Here is a 22,436-nt window from a genome sequence, read left to right on the forward strand (position 1 = left end):
CTAGGCTGTTTTTGGAGGCTCCTTATACAGTATACAGTATAGAGTACTATGACACAATTGCCTCACCTGTTTAACATTGCCTTATTTCAACTCGTCAAATTGTTATTAGTCTTAAATTGCCCTGTCTCAACTATTTTGGAGTGTGTTGCAATTATCAGATTTAAACATACTGTACATTTAAAAAAAAAAAACAATACAATTCACAAGGTAAAACATCATATTATGTGTAGTTGTGGTGCTTTCAATATAGCAGAGGGTGAATATAATTTACAAATTAAAACTCCTTTTTGTTTTCATTTGCATTTTTCATACTGTCCCAACTTTTTCAGAACTGGGGTTGTACATTGTGGGGCCCAGCCAGCGGTACATACTAAACTATGCTTTTTTGAAAATGTTTCTGTGAGGGTTAGGTTTAGGGGTAGGGTTAGGGGATAGAAATTATTGTTAGATCTGTATAAAATCCATAAAATGCATGGAAGTCTATGGAGAGTCCCCACAATGATACAAAAACAAGTTTGTGTGTGTGTGTATGTGTGTGCCATACAGTGATGAAAACAGAAGCAGCCATTGATGAAATAATGAGAGTGCAACATCTCAGATATTAAAAACTCCATCTTACTGACATAATGCAAATAACTTTAGGCAATTATGCAGTGACTCAAATTTAATCATCCATCAGAGAGCAACTGATAAAGTATGAGACCAACTCAAACAGAGGCTGTCTACAGTGTAACTATAGATCTTTGTTGTTTTGAGAAATCTGTAAAGAAAATGCCATAATTCAGTCCATGGCTTTTGTTCGACAGGAAAACAAGACACAGGCAAAGACACAAAGGCAGAGGTGTAATTTAAGATAGCAGTTGCTGGAGCCTTTACAGAAAGAAAATGAAGATATCCTGTTTGTTTCTTCATTAAAAAAGGTACATACATCAATTCTGATATGCAGCTGTTCAAGAATAACAGTGTAGCATGTTGCTTGGTTACAGTGCCTTGTTTCGGATGTGGCTTGAGGTCTTTGTACTGAACTGTGCCAGCAAGGGAGGAATAACACATGCTACACAATGGGAGCCATGTACCACAAATGTAATAAATGAAGTTCCTTTCACATTCATAGATCCGAATAATAAGCAAGACAGGATTCCGCTCTTTCATTTCAAGAGGCGGTAAGAAATGTTGAGGCTTGTAAATCCATAAACTTCAAAGTAAACAAGAAATATATAAAATAACACCAGTCTGTTAAATGATAGACAAAGAGCACACCCACAATATATCCCAGCAAAGTATGATAAAAAATATGAATGTTTACACATACAGTAATTACATCAATAATTTAGGTTTCTCAACATGCTTTTTTTTTTTTTTTTTTTTTAACAATCAGCGCCATTAACAGTCTCCAGTGCATTTGTTCAGCAGAAAACAAGCACTTGTGAATATCCAGTGGGATTCTTCAGTACAGCATTCATAGGCAATCACACATGCGTGCACACAAACACAATTTTCAGAATGGCAATTTCCTCCATTCTCCTTTTTGTCATTGTTGTATGCTGAAAAAAATGGTCAAATGTGAAATGCTTGTAGTGAGATGGATGAGCTCTTTGTGGTCCTTCTCAGTCCTGAGTGTCCAGAATGAGAGGTCAAAAAAAGAGAAGACTCATCTCCTCACATGGCATGGTGAGATATCACTGTATTGGATCCTTAGCCGTATCTATGTAACAAACAAGAGAAAATACTCACATAGATCAGATTTTTGTTATGAGTTTAAGTACACATGGTGACTGTGTGACTTCCTTTGCTTCTGCTGCAAAAAACTTAATCTGTATTTTGTGTTATGTTTTCCAATTAAGCAACCTAAAAAATCGTAAAAACATGATACATTTATCCAAGAAGCAAAATTACATGAGATATTAAGACTTGATAACAGAGAATATATCTTAATTTTGTCACGGGACATGGAGAGAGAGAGGCGAGGACTCGGACGCAGAGTGGCAACAAAGGGCTTTATTAATAAAAAACAAAACAAAACAAACAGAAACTACCCCATAGGGGAAACACGTGGTTCCACAGACTGACACTGAACTCGGTGGCAGGGCTGGATAAGGGGAGCCTCGAGGGCTGGGCTCACAACAGGGATCTCCAGTGGTATAGACAGACAGGACTATCCACACGTACATTTGACAAAGAACTGATATAGGACAGAGAACACAGGAAGATTAAATAGGGAAGGAAATGAGGAGGGTAACGAGGAAAGCCAGGTGAGGCAATTGAACAAATAACAAGGGGGAGGGGCCTAGACGTGAGACAGGAGAGCACATGGCAAACAATCCTGACAGAAGCTCACACTAAACACAAACAACAAGATAGAAGAGCGCATGACGAACAAACACAATCATAAGCCATGTGCTTATGATACAAAAACATAGCACAAAAGACTGACAGAATAGCGCATGTCAAAAGAACCAAACTTGAAGCCATGCATTCACAAATACAAGACATGGAGCATGAGTGTCCGGATCCTGACACCAGAACCAAAACAGAACTAGACAGAAGTCAGGATGCATATACCATGCTCCGAACATGAAACACAAAATAGACAGAAGAGCACATGGCAAGGAAATCAAACCTGAAGCCGTGCGTGCATGCAGAGACACAAAGACAGACAGAGCACATGGCCAGGAAATAAACCCTGAGCAATGTGCTCAACACAAACACAGAACATGGATGTCAGGATCCCGTCACCAACCAATAAACATGACTGAGAGGATCCTGGCAGATTTACATGAGTATATTTTTTTCTTATGCCATTGGCAAAATGTTTTTCTTGTCTTAAGCATAAATCTAACTGAATACAATATAAATTGAATTATTAAAGGACTACTACCCAAAAATAAAAAATTCTGTCCTCATTTACTCATGCAATACGAGTATGTCTGGTCACAAGCCAAGAACCAAGGAGATTTGACATTATCGATGTCGCTGTCATATTGGATTCATCACGGTTTACATAGTTTATAGATGATTTGATCTGAGAATAGAAAACAATGTAAATGTCATAATTTATACTCAAGTATACTCAAAGTGATTGTATGCCTTCAGAAGACTTGGAATATGATGTAGTTGACTACTTTTATTATACTTTTTGGGCTCCGGAGAGAAAAGAAAGTCAAACGGGTTCGGAATGACATGAGGGTGAGTAAATGATGACAGAATTTTCATTTTTGGGAGAATCATGCCTTTAATACAAAGATACTATATATTCTCTGAAAAAAAAAAAAAATCATTATTTTACACAGTCTTGCTTCTCAAGTAAAATAATCTTCTTTAAAGAAGTTTAGATTCTTACTGGAATGGATGCTGACTAGAAAACATAAAAATACGAATTTAAAAAAGACAATATTGAGGTCGAGGAAACCCTTTTTGAGATTATATTAGGCCAGCTTAAACAAATGTACAGCTAACCTTGATTTTAATGCCAGAAACAAGTAAACAATTATAACAGTGTACCTCAACCAATAGCTGAACTAATAGAAGCAATCTGTCATTCAGCTAAGGATGTAAAACTCTAGATAGAACATAAAATATACACCCTAAAACTAAAAAACAATCAACACTTCTATAAACAGGCTTTCTCTTCCTTGTTTTTGGCACTCAGTGGCTGAAAGCTCCTATTGTATACAACTAATTTAAGTGTGAAATATGCATTCAATCAGGCATTGTTTTTTTTTGTTTCTTTTTTTGCTAACAGGGAGTGTGTGACTTTTGTTATTTTTACTATGCTGTTATCAACTTATGATCATGATAATTTTATGAATGCACACTAAAATCACTTGGTGACCAGTGCAATTACATATTACGTTTTGGATGTGGTCAAGATGTCATGACAGCCTGATTGAAGGATACACTTCTCTTCAGCACAACATACCTTTATGCTTGAGACAAGCCGCTACTATACTAGGCCATCATAGAGAGACAGAGCTTGTACAATGGAGGGATCTGCCTTTGAGCCCTCTTGGAACTCCTGCAGAGTCAGCCTTCCATCAGCATTCTGAGAAAACGAGAATACCAAGATCACTCAGAAAATCTTTTACTATAGCACTAACAACAGCTCAAGTTCACGCGTGCCACTGTACATAAGCTTCTCTCATAGTGCTCATGAACGCGCAAAAGACGTCAAGATTTTCGCTGAAAAATTACTTTCGGGTTGTTTCTCACCAAAACCTTCACATGCCTTCAGAAGATTTATGACACACAATTCACATGGACTACATTTTTTAATACTTTTGGATCCTTTTAAAAGCTTTTGAAAGGTCCTTTTTTTTTTTTTTTTTTTGCATTGCATTGCATTGCATTGCATAGATGCTGGGTGATCTTCATTTAAAACATTTGTTGTAAAACATTCTTTTTGTGTTCCATTTTGTAAAGAAAGTCATACAGGTTTGGAACATGAGGGTAAGTAAATTATAACAGAATTTTCATTTTTGGGTGAACTATTTCTTTAAGGTTACTTTTGTGTATATGCAGATGCATGGTAGTTTTGCACGAGTTTGTGGTGGAACTATCTAGTGGCCCATAAATTATACACTTCACATTTAAGCCATGTTAAGAGGATTTGCAATTATGTATGAGGCTGTTTGCATGAGGAAAACACTCTTCCAGTTTATTCCTCACATGCCCAGCAGGGAGTGAGTTCTAACAGGCTGGTCCATCGAGGAAAGGTTTACGGCAGAGTAGGGTATGAAAACATCACATTTCTTTCATCTTTTGTGGCTCAGTGTAGTTCAGCTTACTTGGATTAAGAAGTAACTGCAACTATCTAGCTTCTATTAGAGCTACCCATCAGGTTCTTCAGAGGAGCAATTCAGATCTGATATTACAATGAGAAAGCAGTAGGTCTCTGTAGGTGCTTCTACAGTGAACATTTCCAAACAGGCCCTGCATGATCTCATCTTCAGGGCTCAAAGTGGGCTTGAGTGGGCATTAGTGCAAGGCTCCAATGGTAGTGGTAGCGCATGCCACAGTAGAGTTTATAGACCCGAGGGCAGCGTTAGTGACACTAGCTTTGCCACAGATATGAGCTCTTGTTCCCTACTGCATTTCTTGATCTGCCGTGCACTGCATTGATGATAGAGGAATTATTAACTCTTAAAGTTATGCCAGAGCAATAAATGAGTGAGTTTTCTTGATGGGCTTAATGATGGTTGATTGCCAATCATTGCTGTTGGGTTTGGATAAAAAAAAAATAAATAAATAAATAAATGAAACAACTAAGCAGTTCTCTGCTTAACTTATTTCTTTAAACGCAACCATTTATTAAATAAACAGCCTCCTAAACCAATTTGCTCTTTAGATTTAGAATAATAACACATCTTAATAGGGAAAAACATTGCTGGATGCAGATCCAGGATCCAGGATTATTAACTAGATATCAGTATTATTGGGGTTAAAACCAAAACATTACCTTATCCATCATGGCAAAAATGCGATCCACTCTCTTCTCTGGTGTGTTTTCCTCTTCTGGAAGGTCTACTGTGTTTCCCTTAATCAAATTAAATAATATTTAAGACATCTGAGATACAGTATATTTCACTCATTAAACTAATGCCATACGTTTCTGCTATAATTACAGCAGGAATGAAGGGTGACTTACCACCATCTGATAAATGGCATCCACTATATTGAGCATTTCATCACGAGTGATATAGCCATCGTTATCAAGATCATAGAGCTTAAAGGCCCCTGTAGTGAGAAATGAGAAGTAATGGTGAGTGTGGGCAGAAAGTGTTGAATCAAACACAAATTAACTCATTTATCTCAAATGATTCCATAACAGTTAAAGGAAGTCCACCCAAAAATGACAATTCTGTATCTATATCCTCACCCTCATCTCTCCAATCCCAAATAACTTTGTTTCATATGGATCTTAAAATCGTGAAAAATATTCACGCAGGTCTTTTTCATACAACAACAGTTCATATTTTGAATATGGCTGCTAAGCTCCAAAAATAAGCATCTCGTTGCCTCTCAGGGAACCAGGGTTACACTTCACGTAACCGAGACGTTCCCTCTCGAGGGACTCGAACTGCGTAATTGCTATGGGGAACAATGTACATTCACGCCATGCGAACAGAAGCTGCCAACTGTCTATGCCCGTGTGGCAAGCATATAGCTGCGCACAAGCAAGCTAAAGTGTCTGAATAAGACTCCTGTTCCAACAGAGAGAATCTGGGATTCAGATTATAAAATCTCACAAATGTATGCAGAGAGGACCACCTTGCCGCCATACAAATGTCTTCCAATGATGCACCTCTAGCCAAAGCCCATGAGGAAGCAATGCTCCTTGTAGAATGGGCTCGAATACCCGAAGGCAAAGGTAAACCATGCGCTTCGTAAGCACTCAAAATTGCATCAACAAGCCAATGAGACAGTCTTTGCTTGGACACTGAAACACCTCTGTTGCGGCCACCAAAGCACAAAAACAACTGCTCCGACTTACGCCACCAGCTAGTACGGTCAACATAAACTTGCAGCGCCCTAACTGGGCAAAGCGTATATAACCTTTCATGCTCCTCCGACTCAAATGGGGGAGGTCAGAAAGCCTGAAAATGAATAGTCTGCAAGCAAAAGGTTGTAGACACGACCTTAGGAAAATAGCCCAAGCAAGGTCTTAACACCACCCTTGAATACCCTGGCGCAAAATCCATATATAAGGGATTGACCAACAGGGCATGCAAATCACCAACCCTCTTAAACGATGCCAATGCCACCAGCAGGGCCATTCTGAGAGTCAGAAACTTATCAGCAACTGTTGCCAGGGGCAAAAACGGGTCTCCCGAGAGCACCTAAAAAACAACATAAATCCCCTAAGGGAACACGGACAGGACAAAAAGGTCTAAGCCTTCGTACACCATGCATAAAATGAGAGACAAGAGAATTTCCACTGACAGAGACTCCATTAATAAGTGCTTTCTCAGCCGCTTCAGCAGCAACATAGACTTTAAGCGTTGCCGGGCAACCCCAGCCCCAAAATACTCTTGCAAAATTTCCAGCACTGTACCGGCAGGGCAGTGAACTGGATCTTCATCTCACGCTGTACACTAAGAAGCAAAAAATATGCCACTTGAACATATAAAGCTTCCTGGTTAATGGAGCTCTAGTATTCAGAATGGTATCAACCACCACAGAGGATAAACCATCATTCAAAAGAGCACCCTGTTAAGGGGCCATACTGGCCAATAAGGCGCCACTAACAGAAGCCAAACCCGATCCTCCTGAACTCTCTGTGGAACTGCGCGCAGCAGACTGGTCGGTAGAAATACGTAAAGATGCGTTGTCGGCCACTGATGCGCCAATGCATCGATGCCCAGCGGTGCCAGGGGAAAGGGGAAAAAACCAGAGGGGACAGTGTGACGTCTCGCTTGAAGCGAACAGATCCACTTCTGCTCTGCTGAATCTTCTCCAGATTTGTTCCACAGTCTGAAGATGTAATGTCCATTCTCCGGGCATCAAGCCTTGTCTGGACAGGAGATCTGCCCCCCAAATTCAACCGGCCCAGAACATGTACGCACAGCTCATAGAGACAGTACATTGTCCCGTGCCCACAGAAGAATGTGCCATGCCAGCCTCAGCATGGCATGAGAACGCACTCCTCCCTGGCGATTGATGTAGGACACAATCGTCCTGTTGTCCGACCGGATAAGGACATGGCTGTCTTGAATAGGAAAAATGTTAATGCCAATGTAAATGTTTATGTGCCAATATTGCTGCTGGCAAACCCCATAGGCTGGACAGCCCTCATACACAGCGCCCCAACCCGTGGAGGTGGCATCTGTCGTTATAACTTTGCGGCGACACACCTGTCCCAACGGAATGCCCAACATCAAAAGGTGAGTCCATTTCTATAGTAACAGTGTTCGTTAGCATCCATGCATCACTTTGAAGGGACGGAACGCATGTGTCAGTGGTTGAAGTCCCTTTGTGGAGTTCATCCAGCACTGAAAAGGTCTCACATGCCCAGGGGAATGACAGCAGAAGCCGTGATCATGAGCCCCAAAAGCCTGTGAAATGTTCTCGCAGGGAGAATGTGTCCTAATTGAACACCACTAGACGCTGGCAAAATGACAGAACGTCAAAACCATATCCATGCATTTTGCGAAAAGTGCGTGGTGCTATTGCAAGTCCGAACGGAAGGATGCAAAATTGATACACTTTGCCCTCGAGAGCACCTGTGCTTCGGTGCAATCTGATTATGGAAATAAGCTTCCTTCAAATTTACTGTCACAAACCAGTCCCCCAGCTGCAATTGTGACATTATTTGCTTTTGTGTTATCATTCTGAATTGACATTTCATTAGCTTGGAATTCAAACATCTCAAACCAGAATGGGACACAAGCCACCGTGCTTTATTGTTCAAAGTACCCAGTTTGAAATGCCCTTCAGCTGCTGCCAAGCCGACAGACGGGCAGACAGAGGGATTAATGCATGGCCTTTGTCTGCAGCGTGATTTGTAAGCACTAGATGGCGCACTTGACTTATTTTTGGTGGCTGCCCCTGAACCAGCGGCACAGTGGTGGTTATCTTCACTCCTTAATACCGAGACTGGTTGAGGAGGATTTGATGTTTTGCCTTTACTGTATTCAGGCATGAAAAATGAACGCCCTGAGATGTCTTTGCCGCAGGGACGCTAATAGAATAAACCTTTCACTGGCATTTTGAACAAGAAAAATTGTATCCACATTGGGGAAATGTTTATTTTGTGCACATCTAATTCTGTTATGCATGTCTCAAAACACTTGGTCATGGAGACAGGGGCCGGATTAGATCAGGCAATTATAAAGGCCAGCCAGTCTGAATGTATTTACAGCAAAGGACACCAAATAAATCATCTTCGCTAGCACAGAAACGGAGAAGAATGCAATCATGAGGGGGATTGAAAAAACAAGCAGGCACAACGGCCCCTGCATTCTTATGGGGGGACAACATGTGGTGCTTGTTAACTGTGTGCCTTTGCGTACACTTGTGCCTTGATGAACATCAAATTCTTTCTGTTACGCATATTTTGAGATCCGTGGAGACAGAGGCTGAATTCGGGAAGCAGGTTTTATTTAAATTTTTCATTCCGATATTGACCGAAGGGCGGATAGGAGAGAAACAGATACATTTACACTCCACTGAATGGGGGGTCATCCTTCGTTACACAGCAAGCCTGTAGGCTCGTGTGTAGATCTATGTTTATCGCACATTGAGTTATATTACGTGTGCCCCGAGGCAAAACTCAAGCTGAAAATAATCAATGCTCGTTCATCAGCATAATTTATGGGGGGAAACCAAGCTAAATTTGTTTACTTAAAAAAAACGGGTTAGACACTTAACCAGTCCCAGCATTTAATGGAGGAACAACGTATAGTACCCGGATAGCGCGAAACATCCTCGCGGAATCGCCATTGCCTTGACCAACTCATTCCCTACCACAAGCCGCAGGGGAAAAAATGAGGGAAATTCCAAACGGAGCTGATATTAGCTCAAAGTATTCCTTTACACGATGCGCATATGTAGATCCAACAGCTGACTGAAAAGGGCGACATCCATGCCACCACTGAAAAACCGAGCAGAGATAGCAGTGCGCATCTCTCGTCTCGCCAGAACACTCATGTGGTCCATGAACGGGCAAAAGAAAAAACAAGATAAAATACCTCGCATCTCCTGATAGAATCCCGAAAGAATAATGGCACCGACAAAGCACTTCACGCATTGGTTCGCCATCACTCCACTGGGGAATATTATCTTATTCCAGCCCCCTCGCTCTGCGGCCAGGTTCACCGGTCCTTGCATGATCCCCTCCCCCCTGATCGTCAGAAAATGGCCACCGAGCTTGGCCTCAGAGCATGTCCAACAAGACTCAAGCTTTCGCTCAGGGGGAGTGCGACAAACACGATGAACAAACCGCTGTCCGTTCGCACTCCAAGAGCCAAAAAACCCCAAGCGGCTCCCACACACGGCACTCCAAATTTGGAGGCAAACGCGATGGCGCGAAGCGGGCACCTTTATGGAGCTTGTGACGTAGCTCCTTGGTGCCGTCACTAAGCACCATCAGCCAATAAATTGCCGTGATTGTATAAGGGCTTCAGACCATGTGATACACAGGGCGTGTCCCCATAGCGATTACACAGCTCAAGTCCCTCAAGAGGGAACTAGTAAGTGATTCCTTTTTACCAAAATTTGATGTTTTGCCCATGTTCTACTGCCAATAAAAAGACTTGCGCTATTCTTTGAGGGTTCACACACACACGAGTCCTCTTAAAAAGAACCAAACTCAGACCTTTTCACTTTAGCCACAAAAGAACAAACAAACAAATAGCTTAAATAAATAAAACAGTGAAAACAAACAAAAAACTTTGTATTCAAATAGTACCTGTCAACTGTGTACCTGTTTTTGTCCACTTTGTGACAGGGTCTCAGCCCACTATTCATCATTATTTTTTGCCACCCTGTCAACTTGAATATCAGGGAAGTTCTGATCAGGATTTTTACAGCCGATATGATCACTGATTTTTTTTTTTCATCTAATTGACAATATTGATAATTTTACCTTTTATCAGCAGCTCTGTCATAACTGGTAATATGACAAATTTTTGCTCACTGTTACTGTTAACTGAATGTCTGTTGGTAATACCATAGCTGTTGCCTAGTTTATGCTGACAAAAGGTAGGGGATAACAGGGCTAAAAGTTCCATTTCTTCCAAAACACTAAATAGCAACAAAAACTATCACAGGACTTTCCTAAATACTTGTTTGTCACTATGCACTGAAATATATTCCTGGTCCATGAGATCTTTGCATGTGGTGTCTAAAGGTTGATTTTGAGGCAATTTGATCTAATTGTTTTTATTTGTAAAAATGTTGCACATTTATGTAGCTAATAAAAATCCCTGACATTAACATATTTCTTTTGAGACAAAATACTTATTTATCATTTTCAGTTTTAAGGTCATTAAATCAAACATTTTTCAATAACTGTCCAATAAGTGAAAGGATAGTCTTTGGGGTTAAGGCCCATGACTCATCCAATCACAATAGAGATTAGTTTGTTTATAGAATTCTTGAGAAGTAATAAAATGCCAAATGTGTTTGAAACGAACAGGAAATGGTTCTCTGAAGTAGTTATTTTGAGTAAGCATCATCTTAATTTGTAACTCAAAAAAGCATCTTGGTGTCTCAAAATTATTTGCATTAGTTGACAAATTGTGTCCTATAACTATTGCCCCTATATCTGCATGATATCACTTTAAACCCCCTGGGGCCTTTTACCCCAAGTGAGGGAGCCTTTTACCCCAGGTGTGGGGTAAAAAGCTCCTTCGCCACTTTTAAAAAAAAAAAAAAAAAAAAAAAAAACTGAACTTTAATCGAAACAACCTTCCGTTATTATATCTTTTCACACAATTTATGTTGCTCCATCAATATAAAAAAATATATATATTTTTATACACATACAGTGCATCTGGAAAGTATTCACAGCGCTTCACTTTTTCCACATTTTGTTATGTTACAGCCTTATTCCTAAATGGATTAAAATTCATTATTTTCCTCAAAATTCTACAAACAATACCCCATAATGACAACGTGAAACAAGTTTGTTTGAAATATTTGCAAATTTATAAAAAAAATTTAAAAAAACAAAACAAACACATGTACATAAGTATTCACAGCCTTTGCTCAATACTTTGCTGAAGCACCTTTGGCACCAATTACAGCCTCAAGTCTTTTTGAGTATGATGCTACAAGCTTGGCACACCTATTTTTGGGCAGTTTCTCCCATTCTTCTTTGCAGGACCTCTCAAGCTCCAGCAGGTTGGATGGGGAGCGTCGGTGCACAGCCATTTTCAGATCTCTCCAGAGATGTTCAATCGGGTTAAAGTCTAGGCTCTGGCTGGGCCACTCAAGGACATTCACAGAGTTGTCCCATAGCCACTCCTTTGTTATCTTGGCTGTGTGCTTAGGGTCGTTGTCCTGTTGGAAGATGAACCTTCACCCCAGTCTGAGGTCCAGAGCCCTCTGGAGCAGGTTTTCATCAAGGATGTCTCTGTACATTGCTGCATTCATCTTTCCCTCGATCCTGACTAGTCTCCTAATTCCTGCCGCTGAAAAACATCCCCACAGCATGATGCTGCCACCACCATGCTTCACTGTAGGGATGGTATTGGCCAGGTGATGAGTGGTGCCTGGTTTCCTCCAGACATGACGCTTGCCATTCAGGCCAAAGAGTTCAATCTTTGTTTCTCATGGTCTGAGAGTCCTTCAGGTGCCTTTTGGCAACTCCAGGTGGGCTGTCATGTGCCTTTTACTGAGGAGTGGCTTCCGTCTGGCCACTCTACCATACAGGCCTGATTGGTGGAGTGCTGCAGAGATGGTTGTTCTTCTGGAAGGTTCTCCTCTCTCCACAGAGAAACGCTGGAGCTCTGTCAGAGTGATCATCGGGTTCTTGGTCACCTCCCTGACTAAGGCCCTTCTCCCCCAATCTCTCAGTTTGGCCGGGCGGCCAGCTCTAGGAAGAGTCCTGGTGGTTCCAAACTTCTTCCATTTACAGATGATGGAGGCCACTGTGCTCATTGGGACCTTCAATGCTGCAGAAATTTTTCTGTACCCTTCCCCAGATCTGTGCCTCGATACAATATACTGTAATCCTGTCTCGGAGGTCTACAGACAATTCCTTGGACTTTATGGCTTGGTTTGTGCTCTGACATGCACTGTTAACCGTTGACCTTATATAGACAGGTGTGTGCCTTTCCAAATCATGTCCAATCAACTGAATTTACCACAGGTGGACTCCAATCAAGTTGTAGAAACATCTCAAGGATGATCAGTGGAAACAGGATGCACCTGAGCTCAATTTTGAGTGTCATGGCAAAGGCTGTGAATACTTATGTACATGTGATTTTTGTTTTTTGTTTTTAATAAATTTGCAAAGATTTCAAACAAACTTCTTTCACGTTGTCATTATGGGGTATTGTTTGTAGAATTTTGAGGAAAATAATGAATTTAATCCATTTTGGAATAAGACTGTAACATAAAATGTGGAAAAAGTGAAGCGCTGTGAATACTTTCCGGATGCACTGAGATATATATATATAACCTTGATACATTCTGTGACCAGAAAAAAAAAGCACAATTTCCTTAATGGGTGCCTTTAGCCCCACTGTACCCTACACTTGGTTTGTTAAATGATAATAAAATAAACAAAGATATTCATATTTATGATGAATAGGCCTTAAAATCAAGTAGGCTTACACAAAATATTCTACTCTACTGTATATTAGGATGGTAACTTTACAATAAGGTTCCATTCGTTAACATATAATTTATGCATTAGGTATCATGAACTAACAATTAACCATATATTTTTTTACAGCATAATCATAATCTTTGTTAATGTTAGTTAATAAAAATACAATTGTTCATTGTTAGTTCATAGTGCATTAACTAATGTTAACATATACAACTTTTGATTTTAAACATTTATTAGTATATGATGAAATTAACATTAAGGTTAATAAAATGCTTAAGTATTTTTCATTGTTAGTTCATGTTAACTAATGTTGTTAACTAATGTTAACAAATGGAACCTTATTGTAAAGTGTTACAATTAGGATAGCTAGCCCTATAAAGAATGAGGCTTAGTGTCAAAATTAATGGTTAAAAAATTTGTAATTTTTGGTTATTTATTCATTGTCATCATTTAACTCCTTTTTTAATTATATTGTTTTTAGAGAAAGTGCGCATGTTTGTGGACTCAGCAGGTGCTACTGTTACTGCAGTTTGCTCAGGAGACATTTAATAAAGATGCTTGAATTATACATGCGCCCGGCGGAGACTCGTGTGTCGCTATGGCAGACAGTAATAAAGACTGCTTCACACAGGATGCGCTGGTTTCCCTTTAATGCGCTCAGTGCACAAAAGCAAACTGAACCGAACTCGGAGCACATCTGTTACTCTGAGCATGAGATGGAGTTGTGGAGTATCACTCTGAAAACACTGTATTAATGCACTAACATAATACAGACAGTCAGGACACAGTAGAGCAAATAAACTTCAAAGTGAGCACTGCGAGCAAACGATTTATGCATTTAATTAAATTGCAGCCGTTTACTCTTTAATAGGACAAGGTCATATTGCGATTTCGATTCATTGTGCAGCCCTGGTGAATAATGAGTTCAATTTAAGCTGATTCACTGAAAAAATTAAAATAAAATCTGCAACATACAACTTTGGAACTATATGAGGGTGAGTAAATAATGACAGAATTTTTATTTTGTGGGAAACCATTTCTTTAAATTAGATAAAAATGCCTTACATTCAACAAAGAAAAACCTTGAAAAAGCACCAGTTCACCAGTTCCTTAGATTATGAACCGAAAAGCAAAGTTAGCACAGAATAGATGTGTATGCTTAACACAGTGAGGACCGCAGGTCTGGGTATAGGAATGACTGATAACAGTGCATCCTTTGTATTAATCAAATTGTGACATATTAATTAGAGCAATGAGAGGAGCAAGTCTTTCATCTCTTTTTCTTTAATTTCAACTTCTCTTCAGGACTCCCACCCATAAACCCATACTTCTACACCCTCCTCTGTAACAAAGAGTCCTGTAAAGGGACAATCTTACCACTTACATGGCAGAGAGCAAACACAGGTCAGTGCCTGGGGTGAAGATTCAGAAGGCGGTACAAGACAACGAGAGGTCTACACAATGAGTGGTAAGTTTAATTTGAGCCCACTATTAAGCTCTTTATACTCAGCTCTAAATGAAAAAAGAAGCTGAACTGTGAGGCCTGGAAACATGCCCAGTGTTATAATGACTGAAGTTCTCTTTGACTGCGAAACTAAATAATTTTGGCCTTAACTGTGGTCTTTATAATTTCAATTGCCTCAACATGTTGACTGTGCTATAGTGGTTCAGCATTGTTCTGAGCAGATGGGAAAAAGTATCTTGGTGATTATAGGCTGAGGAATTTATAAAATAGTTTTTGTACAGAGAAATAATTCATCTCTATATAATCTATTCCAGGGACTTAAGAATGCTCCCTTGTTTTTTGAAGCATCATACAAAAGGTACTCAACTATTAAACTGTTTAACTGAATTATTTAACTATTAAACAAAAATGTGATTACAGCGAAGCTTCTCATCCAAGGTCCCACGTGAGGTCACCGATAGGGCCTGAATGAACTCTGAGAACTCAATCCGTCCATCCTGCAGAAAGAAAGAAAGAAAGAAAGGAAGGAAAAGAAAAGTCTTTTTATTGGCTCTTCAGCATGGTGCCACCCTAAAACCTATTGTTCATCTGCAGAGTAAACTGGGCCAGTGGGCTGGTATTCCTGTCCCACCCCCTGCTTTTCCTTGGGGCTAAGGCCTAGCACTATATCAGCCATTAGAAAGATGCATTCTGCTGCCAAATATCTACCAAACAATTTATGACACACTTTATGATTTGTCTACTAAAAACTCTCTAGTGCAAGAGACGTAAACTGAATTTACTTTTTATGAATTGTATGAATACTTCATAGTCCCCAGAGGAAAATGCATCTCTGTATGCATACACAAAACATTGTCACTCTCCTTTAAATCATTATGTAAATAAATAAGAGTAGTTACTAATAATACTGTGTAAAACCTCAATTAATAAACTTAAATATTAAAAAATAAGTTGTAAAACTTCATAAAAACATAAAATAGCAAGAAATACCTTGTAAAATATTATACAGATCAAATGCCTAAAATAAAAACCCTTTGCTAATGGATGTCTCCAAGCACTTTGTTATTATTTAACTGAAGTAGGCATAAACGATTGCCTAGTGCAGTATCAATGCAGCATCATCCCGTATACATCTTTCAAATATTCCAAAATATTTCTTATATCCTCAAGGGCTAAAACCATTCTATTCAAATACATTTCACAAAAACAGAAAAAAGTTTTTTCTTCAACTTACATGAGTCCCTCACCAAACCCTGCCTGATTTATTACTGCCTGTTCATTACTGTTATTACTAGACCTTATTCAAGCTAGTGCCATCTTTGATTTTCAATGGGAATGACAACGAGGCTGTGAGGGATAGTCTTACAGTCTCTTCAATGGGCTGTACTGCAGTTTAAAGTGTTTTTAGATCGTTCCGCGGACAAAACATTGATAAACTATCTGTTCAAGAACATTCATTATACAAAAAACTCCTGACAACACAACTTGTGGAAAACCAGATGTGATCTAGGAGCTTTATACAGCTTTATAATGTGCGTGCCATTGAAGAGATGGTAAGTCTATCCCTCGTTGTCATTCTCATTAAAAATCAAAGATGGCGCTAGCATGAATAAGGTCTATTGTGATGGTGAGTGAACCATTCTGTCTTTCAAATTTTTCGCATCTCCTGTGTTGCTCTTGTTAGATGCTACAGAAATCAAAAAGCATGTCCTGTATAATTAATTTAAAATGGTAACATGCCAGTAACTAGACTAGGCTAGAGGCTCACTATAGATAAGAGAAGATGCACTATACTGTATAAAAATGTCAGTATTCACCACCCTCATACTTTTTAATTGAATTATAATTATGTAACTCTCTTTGCAATCTTTGGCAGCATATACAGCTGTGAATTTCATTGCATTGGACATTTTGACACTGGACTTTTTGCTCATTTAGACGATCCTCACAGTGGTTAGTTAGATGGTGACCTTTGTAAACAGCTATTTTTAAGTTATTTCAAAGGTGCTCAATTTGTTTAAGGATGCTCCCAAGACATTAGCTTCTTTGGTTTCACGCCAATACAGTGTGACTATTGCTGTATGTTTTGGGTCAATGTACTGATGGATCATGAATCATCTTCCAAGTCCCAGTGCTTTAACAGACTGCAGTACGTTTTTGTAACGGGGTAAAATGGAAAGGAGGCGGCGAGAACTGGACGAGGCATCAAAGTAATATTTAAACAAAATGACACAAACAAACACATACAAGGCAGCTGCCTGTAGCTCTCTCTCTCTCTCGCGAACTGCAGCCTCTTTATCCCTCATGTCAGCTTGATTAGCCTGATTAGGGGCCGGGGTGCGTCATCACAACCTGGCCCCGCCCTCCTCCTTGCCACACATTTTCTACTGAATTCTTCTGTATTCATTCCATCCATCTTTTCCTGAGATTTCCAATCCTGTAGAGAAGAATCTACCATGCTTCACTGTAGAGATGATGCAGTGTTAGGTTTCAGCCAAATATAGTCTTAGCACTGAGGCTTAAATGTTCAGTTCTGGTCTCACCAGACCACAGAATCACATCAGACCACATTGTTGCATTTCTAAAATGCCTTCAGAAAACTCCAGCTGAGATGTGATTAAACTTTCTATTTGTGTAGTATGCAGGCTTGTCACAGGTCTCATGCATGTTTCTTTCACCTCTGTCATGGTAAACTGTAACAACAGTTACTGTTACTCCCTTACAATGGTTCCACTACATTTTGGCGGATGGCCAGTTTGGAGCAGATTCACAGTTATTCCACCTTTTCTCACACTTTTAGTGATGGCTTTCACTGTACTCTGAGGTATTCTACATTATCAATATTTTATTATATCCTTGCTCAGACTCACATTTTCTATGATCTGCCTGAAATGTTACTTAGCTGTAGTGGTTTAGTGTTTCCTTGTGTTGGGCCTCAGGTTCTCAATTAAGAGACAAAGGCAGGTCTACACACAGTCGTAAAGTCTGACTGCGGCCTGTAGAACACTCAAAGCCTGATGACAACAACAGTGCCAAAATCAAACAAAGGGAGTCCAAAACAGACTACAGAACCCATGAGGCCTTGCTCACTTTTTACACCTATGTGTGAAATTCTGAAGGATCGAACTCTCAACTCTTATTGGACGAAAAGCATGACAGAACGCGTCCCTCAGCCATGACATCGTGAGTATAAAACCTCGGAAATCCTTCTGGCCGTTGCTTCCAGCGACAGTATATGCCTTGTCTAGATGCAGCCCTGCTGCTCCCAGGTGTAGCCTCGTTGCCCAAGGAAGTAACGTACGTATCTGAAATTTGGCCATACGATCTCCATCTTGCTGGACGAGTTAAGATTTCTCTGTGTTCCACCGAGCACGATAACAGATCCGAAGGAGACGGCCGAGCAATCCGTGTCTTCGCCCTTTTGCCTGCAGAAGTGAAGATGATTTCTCTTCCTTCTTCAACCAAGTCGACTTTGCTGTTTTCTCTCGCCGACCCGCCAAGAATCAGCCGCCGTACCACCCGCTGACAGAGTGAGGATGCCTCCCGTCATCACCCAATCTTCGAGGAACCGAGTCGGAGTCAAACGACGGACGAACACACACAAGGTTTGCATCTGGGCAGAGATAGATTATTATAGTGTGTTACTCGTGTATCAAAGTTATTGCTTGTACAGTTTACGGACCGCCGAGTCCGCTCATTGCTGCTAATAATACTCAAGGTATTAATGTAACTTACCGTTACCACGAATGAGATTTGCTGTGACTGTTTGTGAATTCCTGCCATCGCGGGTGAGACCGGCACACTGAGTTTATCAATTAAAGAACCAACGACCATGGCAGACGGATTACGTGCCATTCACCACGTCTCCGAGTGATCAAATAACGGTTGCTTGCTCTTCCACGATCGCTTAACCAGCTTCGTTGCCATCACCCTGTTCTCTCTCTCTCTCGTACTAACCACACACACGACCCCTCACAAATATACCAGCACACACATTTGGCGAGCAGATAACTTGGCGCTAGAGTCCAGCTTTGTCCCTAAGTTATCGTACCAGCGGAGCCGCGTTAAACGGGCAGACGCCATTAACCAGTCTCTCCGCCTATATTCGCAGCCATGTTCTCTGGTCGGAAACCTTCCGTGACTTACTCTCCACGAGAGCCACATCCGCCATTTTGTGCACTCCACTCCTTACACACACACACACACACACACACACACACACACACTGGGTTTTCATGTTTTATGAGGACACTCCATAGATGTAATGGTTTTTAATACGGTACAAACTTTATATTCTATCCCCTAACCCCACCCCTAAACCTCACAGAAAACTTTCTGTATTTTTACATTTTCAAAAAACATCATTTAGTATGATTTATAAGCTGTTTTCCTCATGGGGACCGACTGATCGTCCCCACAACGTCAAGAATTTCAGGTTTTACTATCCTTGTGGGGACATTTGGTCCCCACAATGCAGGGAATACCTGGACACATACAACCATTCACACACACACACACAAACACACACACATACCTTCCTTTCATGTATTATAGGCTTATTTTTTACCATATCTAATCATGTTACTGTTTAGTTTGTAGTTGGAAGTCGGAAGTGTATTGACTGCATTGTATTGATTATTAATTGATATTACCGCATTTAATTAACTTTGTTATACTTTAAAGAGAAGTGTTTTGGTATTGTTCTGCATGCACCTGTGTCAAGGGCTAACGGGGGATGTCAGTGCTCTGATTCAAGCCTTCATTGTTTTCCTTTTAAATGTCGATGTTCTCCGGACGTCAACTTTCCTAAGAGAACAATCCTATAGAGAGACTGCTATACTGCCTGGTTATTAGTCCCTGATTCCAGGGTGGTGCCCCAGCAATATTAATCCTTATTCATATTCTATTAATTTTGTTAATTAATAATTATCTTTGATTGTTGATCTGAAGGATCAATAAGCTAAATGTTAATTCGAATCAATGTTCTATTGATTTTAATAATTAATTATATTTGATAATTAATATTTTATTGAATTTGACAATTGATAGTTATCTTTAATGATTGTTGGTTTAAAGGATTAAAAAGCTAATGTTGATTCTAATCAATGTTCTGTTGATTCTAATAATTAATAATTATCTTTGATAATTATTAATTATTGCTAATAACCAAATCCTGAACGAAGCGTCTAACACTTGAAACCGCAAGTGGTAATGCTCCCAAACACAAGTGTTTTGATTTTAAAATCAGATCCAAATTTACATGAACTACATTAATGAAATCTGACAAATTAATTGATAACAGCTAGCATGCACACAAGTTGCCATTAAAGCAATTACAACTTGAAGAGAGCTGGTTACTTTAAAAGTAATTCTGATGTGTCAAAAGAACTGGATACGTACTTTCAGTTCACATTCAGTAATATTCTGTTTTAAATATATTCTGGTTCTGGATTATTTTTACATTGGTGGTTTGTATTGATTATTAGCAAAAAAAAAACCACACCATGCAGTGAAATACATCATATGACTAGGCTGTAACATAAAAAAAGGTAAAAGGCTCACAGAACCTAGTTTTATGCATAGAGTAAGACTAGTAGGAAAAACTAATAGGCCAATCACCATTTACAACGCATGTGTTTTTGGATCCGTCTTCATTTTTTTTTTTTTTTAAGGGAGCAATATGTAACATTGACATCAAGCATTTAAAATGTGTACTGCAGTCCAAATTCAAAATATTGGAGAGAGTTGTCTCCCCCGCCCCCTCCTCCCCAGACTCGAAGCTCACATGGGATGTTTTATAACTCTGTCAATGTTAGCTAGATGTATTGATGGCTTCCATGGCTGCAGTGTGCTGTGTTTGCCCGCTAACTTGTTTCAAATCTGGCAACCCGGGGTGTCAAAATACTATTGGGAAATAAGCAGTGGGTGGGATCACACAGGCCAAAACACAAACAGAATTTCCAGGCCAGAACGGACATTTCTAAGTAGAATATACTGGCTGTAGCATTGTTTTCGGAGAAGCCAGTATTTCAAATTAGCATGTTTCCTAAATCTCTGATAACATATTATGATAATTGTATGCTTGAGTACAGTAAATATTACATATTGCACCTCTAATAGTCTTTTTGTAGACATGCGTTAGATGGGCGTCTTTAACCATAGCACAGCATCGCTGTTTTTCTTTTTCTTCCAGCCTCTCACGCAGGAGTACCACATTTTTATGCTGCTTTCCATTCATCTCAGAAAGTCTGAATTTCCACCATCCTGCTTGGAAAAGTGTAATGGAACACTACTTGAAGTCGGACTGCCAACTCGTTCAGAAATCCTTAACTCATTAACAATTTCCCTAAAATGCATGTCTGTGTGACACAATGAGTTTAGGACCCAGGATGTGTTGGTGGCGAAACCAAGGTCTAACCCACTACACTACAGGAGCAGTGAGGTCCCAAATGCAGAGACACACTGAAGGCAGATGCTGAGGAGAACAAACCGTCCTTACTTAAATTCTTTTAGTAGTATTACAAATTGAGGAGGATTACATTCCTGAGAAAACTAAAGAGTGTAAGGTTCCAATGGAAACTGAAAACAATATAGAATCCAAAGAGTTCCTAAGGGAAAAATCTAATTCCATGCAAACAAGTCCAAAAATTGTTTAGGCAAAAACCTCTAGTGTAAATCTAAGTATAAGTCACAGGAGGCAAAGAATAAACAGCCAGTTACAAGCAGCAAAGACACAAGAGCAAGTGAGTAATTTATATACACTAGCAAACTAAGCACAGGTGATCTCAATGAACTAATGATTAGACTCATGAACAGGTAAGCAGGAGGGGGTTTGTTTTGTACTCCCTGCTTCCCTCTGCTGGCCAGGTCATGGTGTGACACTGTGATGTTACAAAACATGTCAGTAGTGCCCAGGAAGATTTACAATATTATTGATAAACTTTTCAACAAATAAAAAGCACACTGTGTCAAAATTTCTACACTGCATGATAATAAATATTGTTTAGCAAACATTTGTGGAGACAGTTATGTAAAATACAATAAAGTTTACTCTCTTTTGATAATCGTAACTCTGTAGAACATCGTTAATCCTCTGCAATTTGGTTTCTAGGAGATGTCTCTATTGACAGTCGAACACCTGCAAAGCAACATTAGGTAATCTGAAGTCACTAAGAACTTCAGCTTTTAAAAACGCCTGCATTCTGTTCCATTCATTGCGCTGCTTAATTTTTTTTTATTTTTTTTTTTATGCAAAAGTGTGTTTGGCCTGAATGGCACCTAATGCAACATTAAAGGATTCGTTCACCCAAAAATGAAAATTCTCTCATCATTTACTCACCCTTATGCCTGCTGAATTTAAATGAATATTTTTAGAAGAATTCCTCAGCTCTTTTGGTCCATACAATGCAAGTGAATGGGTGCCAAAGTATTGAAGCTCCAGAAATCACTTAAAAGTAATCCATAAGACTCCAGTGGTTAAATCAATGTCTTCAGAAGTGATATGATTGGTGTGGGTGAGAAACATTTCAATATTCAAGATCAATATTTAAGTCTTTTTGTTTTTTGTTTTTTTTTTACAATAAATTCCCCTCCCTGCTCAGTTAATCTCTAATTTAGCTTTAACATCCTTCTTCTTGTGTTTTTGGTGATTCACATTCTTCATGCATATTGCCCCTACTGGGTAGGGAGAAGAAT

At 39.6% G+C, this 22,436-nt stretch overlaps 1 protein-coding gene across 2 annotated transcripts in view; it reads right to left on the minus strand.

Moving 5' to 3' along the window:
• Positions 1 to 655: 655 nt before the first annotated feature.
• The window catches only part of LOC127424388 (neuronal calcium sensor 1-like), a 74,332-nt gene continuing 52,551 nt past the window's right edge, over positions 656 to 22,436 (minus strand). For both annotated transcript variants that reach the window (XM_051669548.1, XM_051669549.1), the window contains exons 5-9: positions 15,160 to 15,238; positions 5,645 to 5,733; positions 5,456 to 5,533; positions 3,920 to 4,042; positions 656 to 1,705 (exon numbers count right to left, since the gene is read on the minus strand). In XM_051669548.1, the coding sequence (XP_051525508.1) occupies positions 3,944 to 4,042; positions 5,456 to 5,533; positions 5,645 to 5,733; positions 15,160 to 15,238 (345 nt within the window). In that variant the 3' untranslated portion in view covers positions 656 to 1,705; positions 3,920 to 3,943. The remainder of the gene's footprint in view (positions 1,706 to 3,919; positions 4,043 to 5,455; positions 5,534 to 5,644; positions 5,734 to 15,159; positions 15,239 to 22,436) is intronic.

This window comes from Myxocyprinus asiaticus, chromosome 33 (genome assembly GCF_019703515.2).
Source record: "Myxocyprinus asiaticus isolate MX2 ecotype Aquarium Trade chromosome 33, UBuf_Myxa_2, whole genome shotgun sequence".
NCBI classification, from domain to species: domain Eukaryota; kingdom Metazoa; phylum Chordata; class Actinopteri; order Cypriniformes; family Catostomidae; genus Myxocyprinus; species Myxocyprinus asiaticus.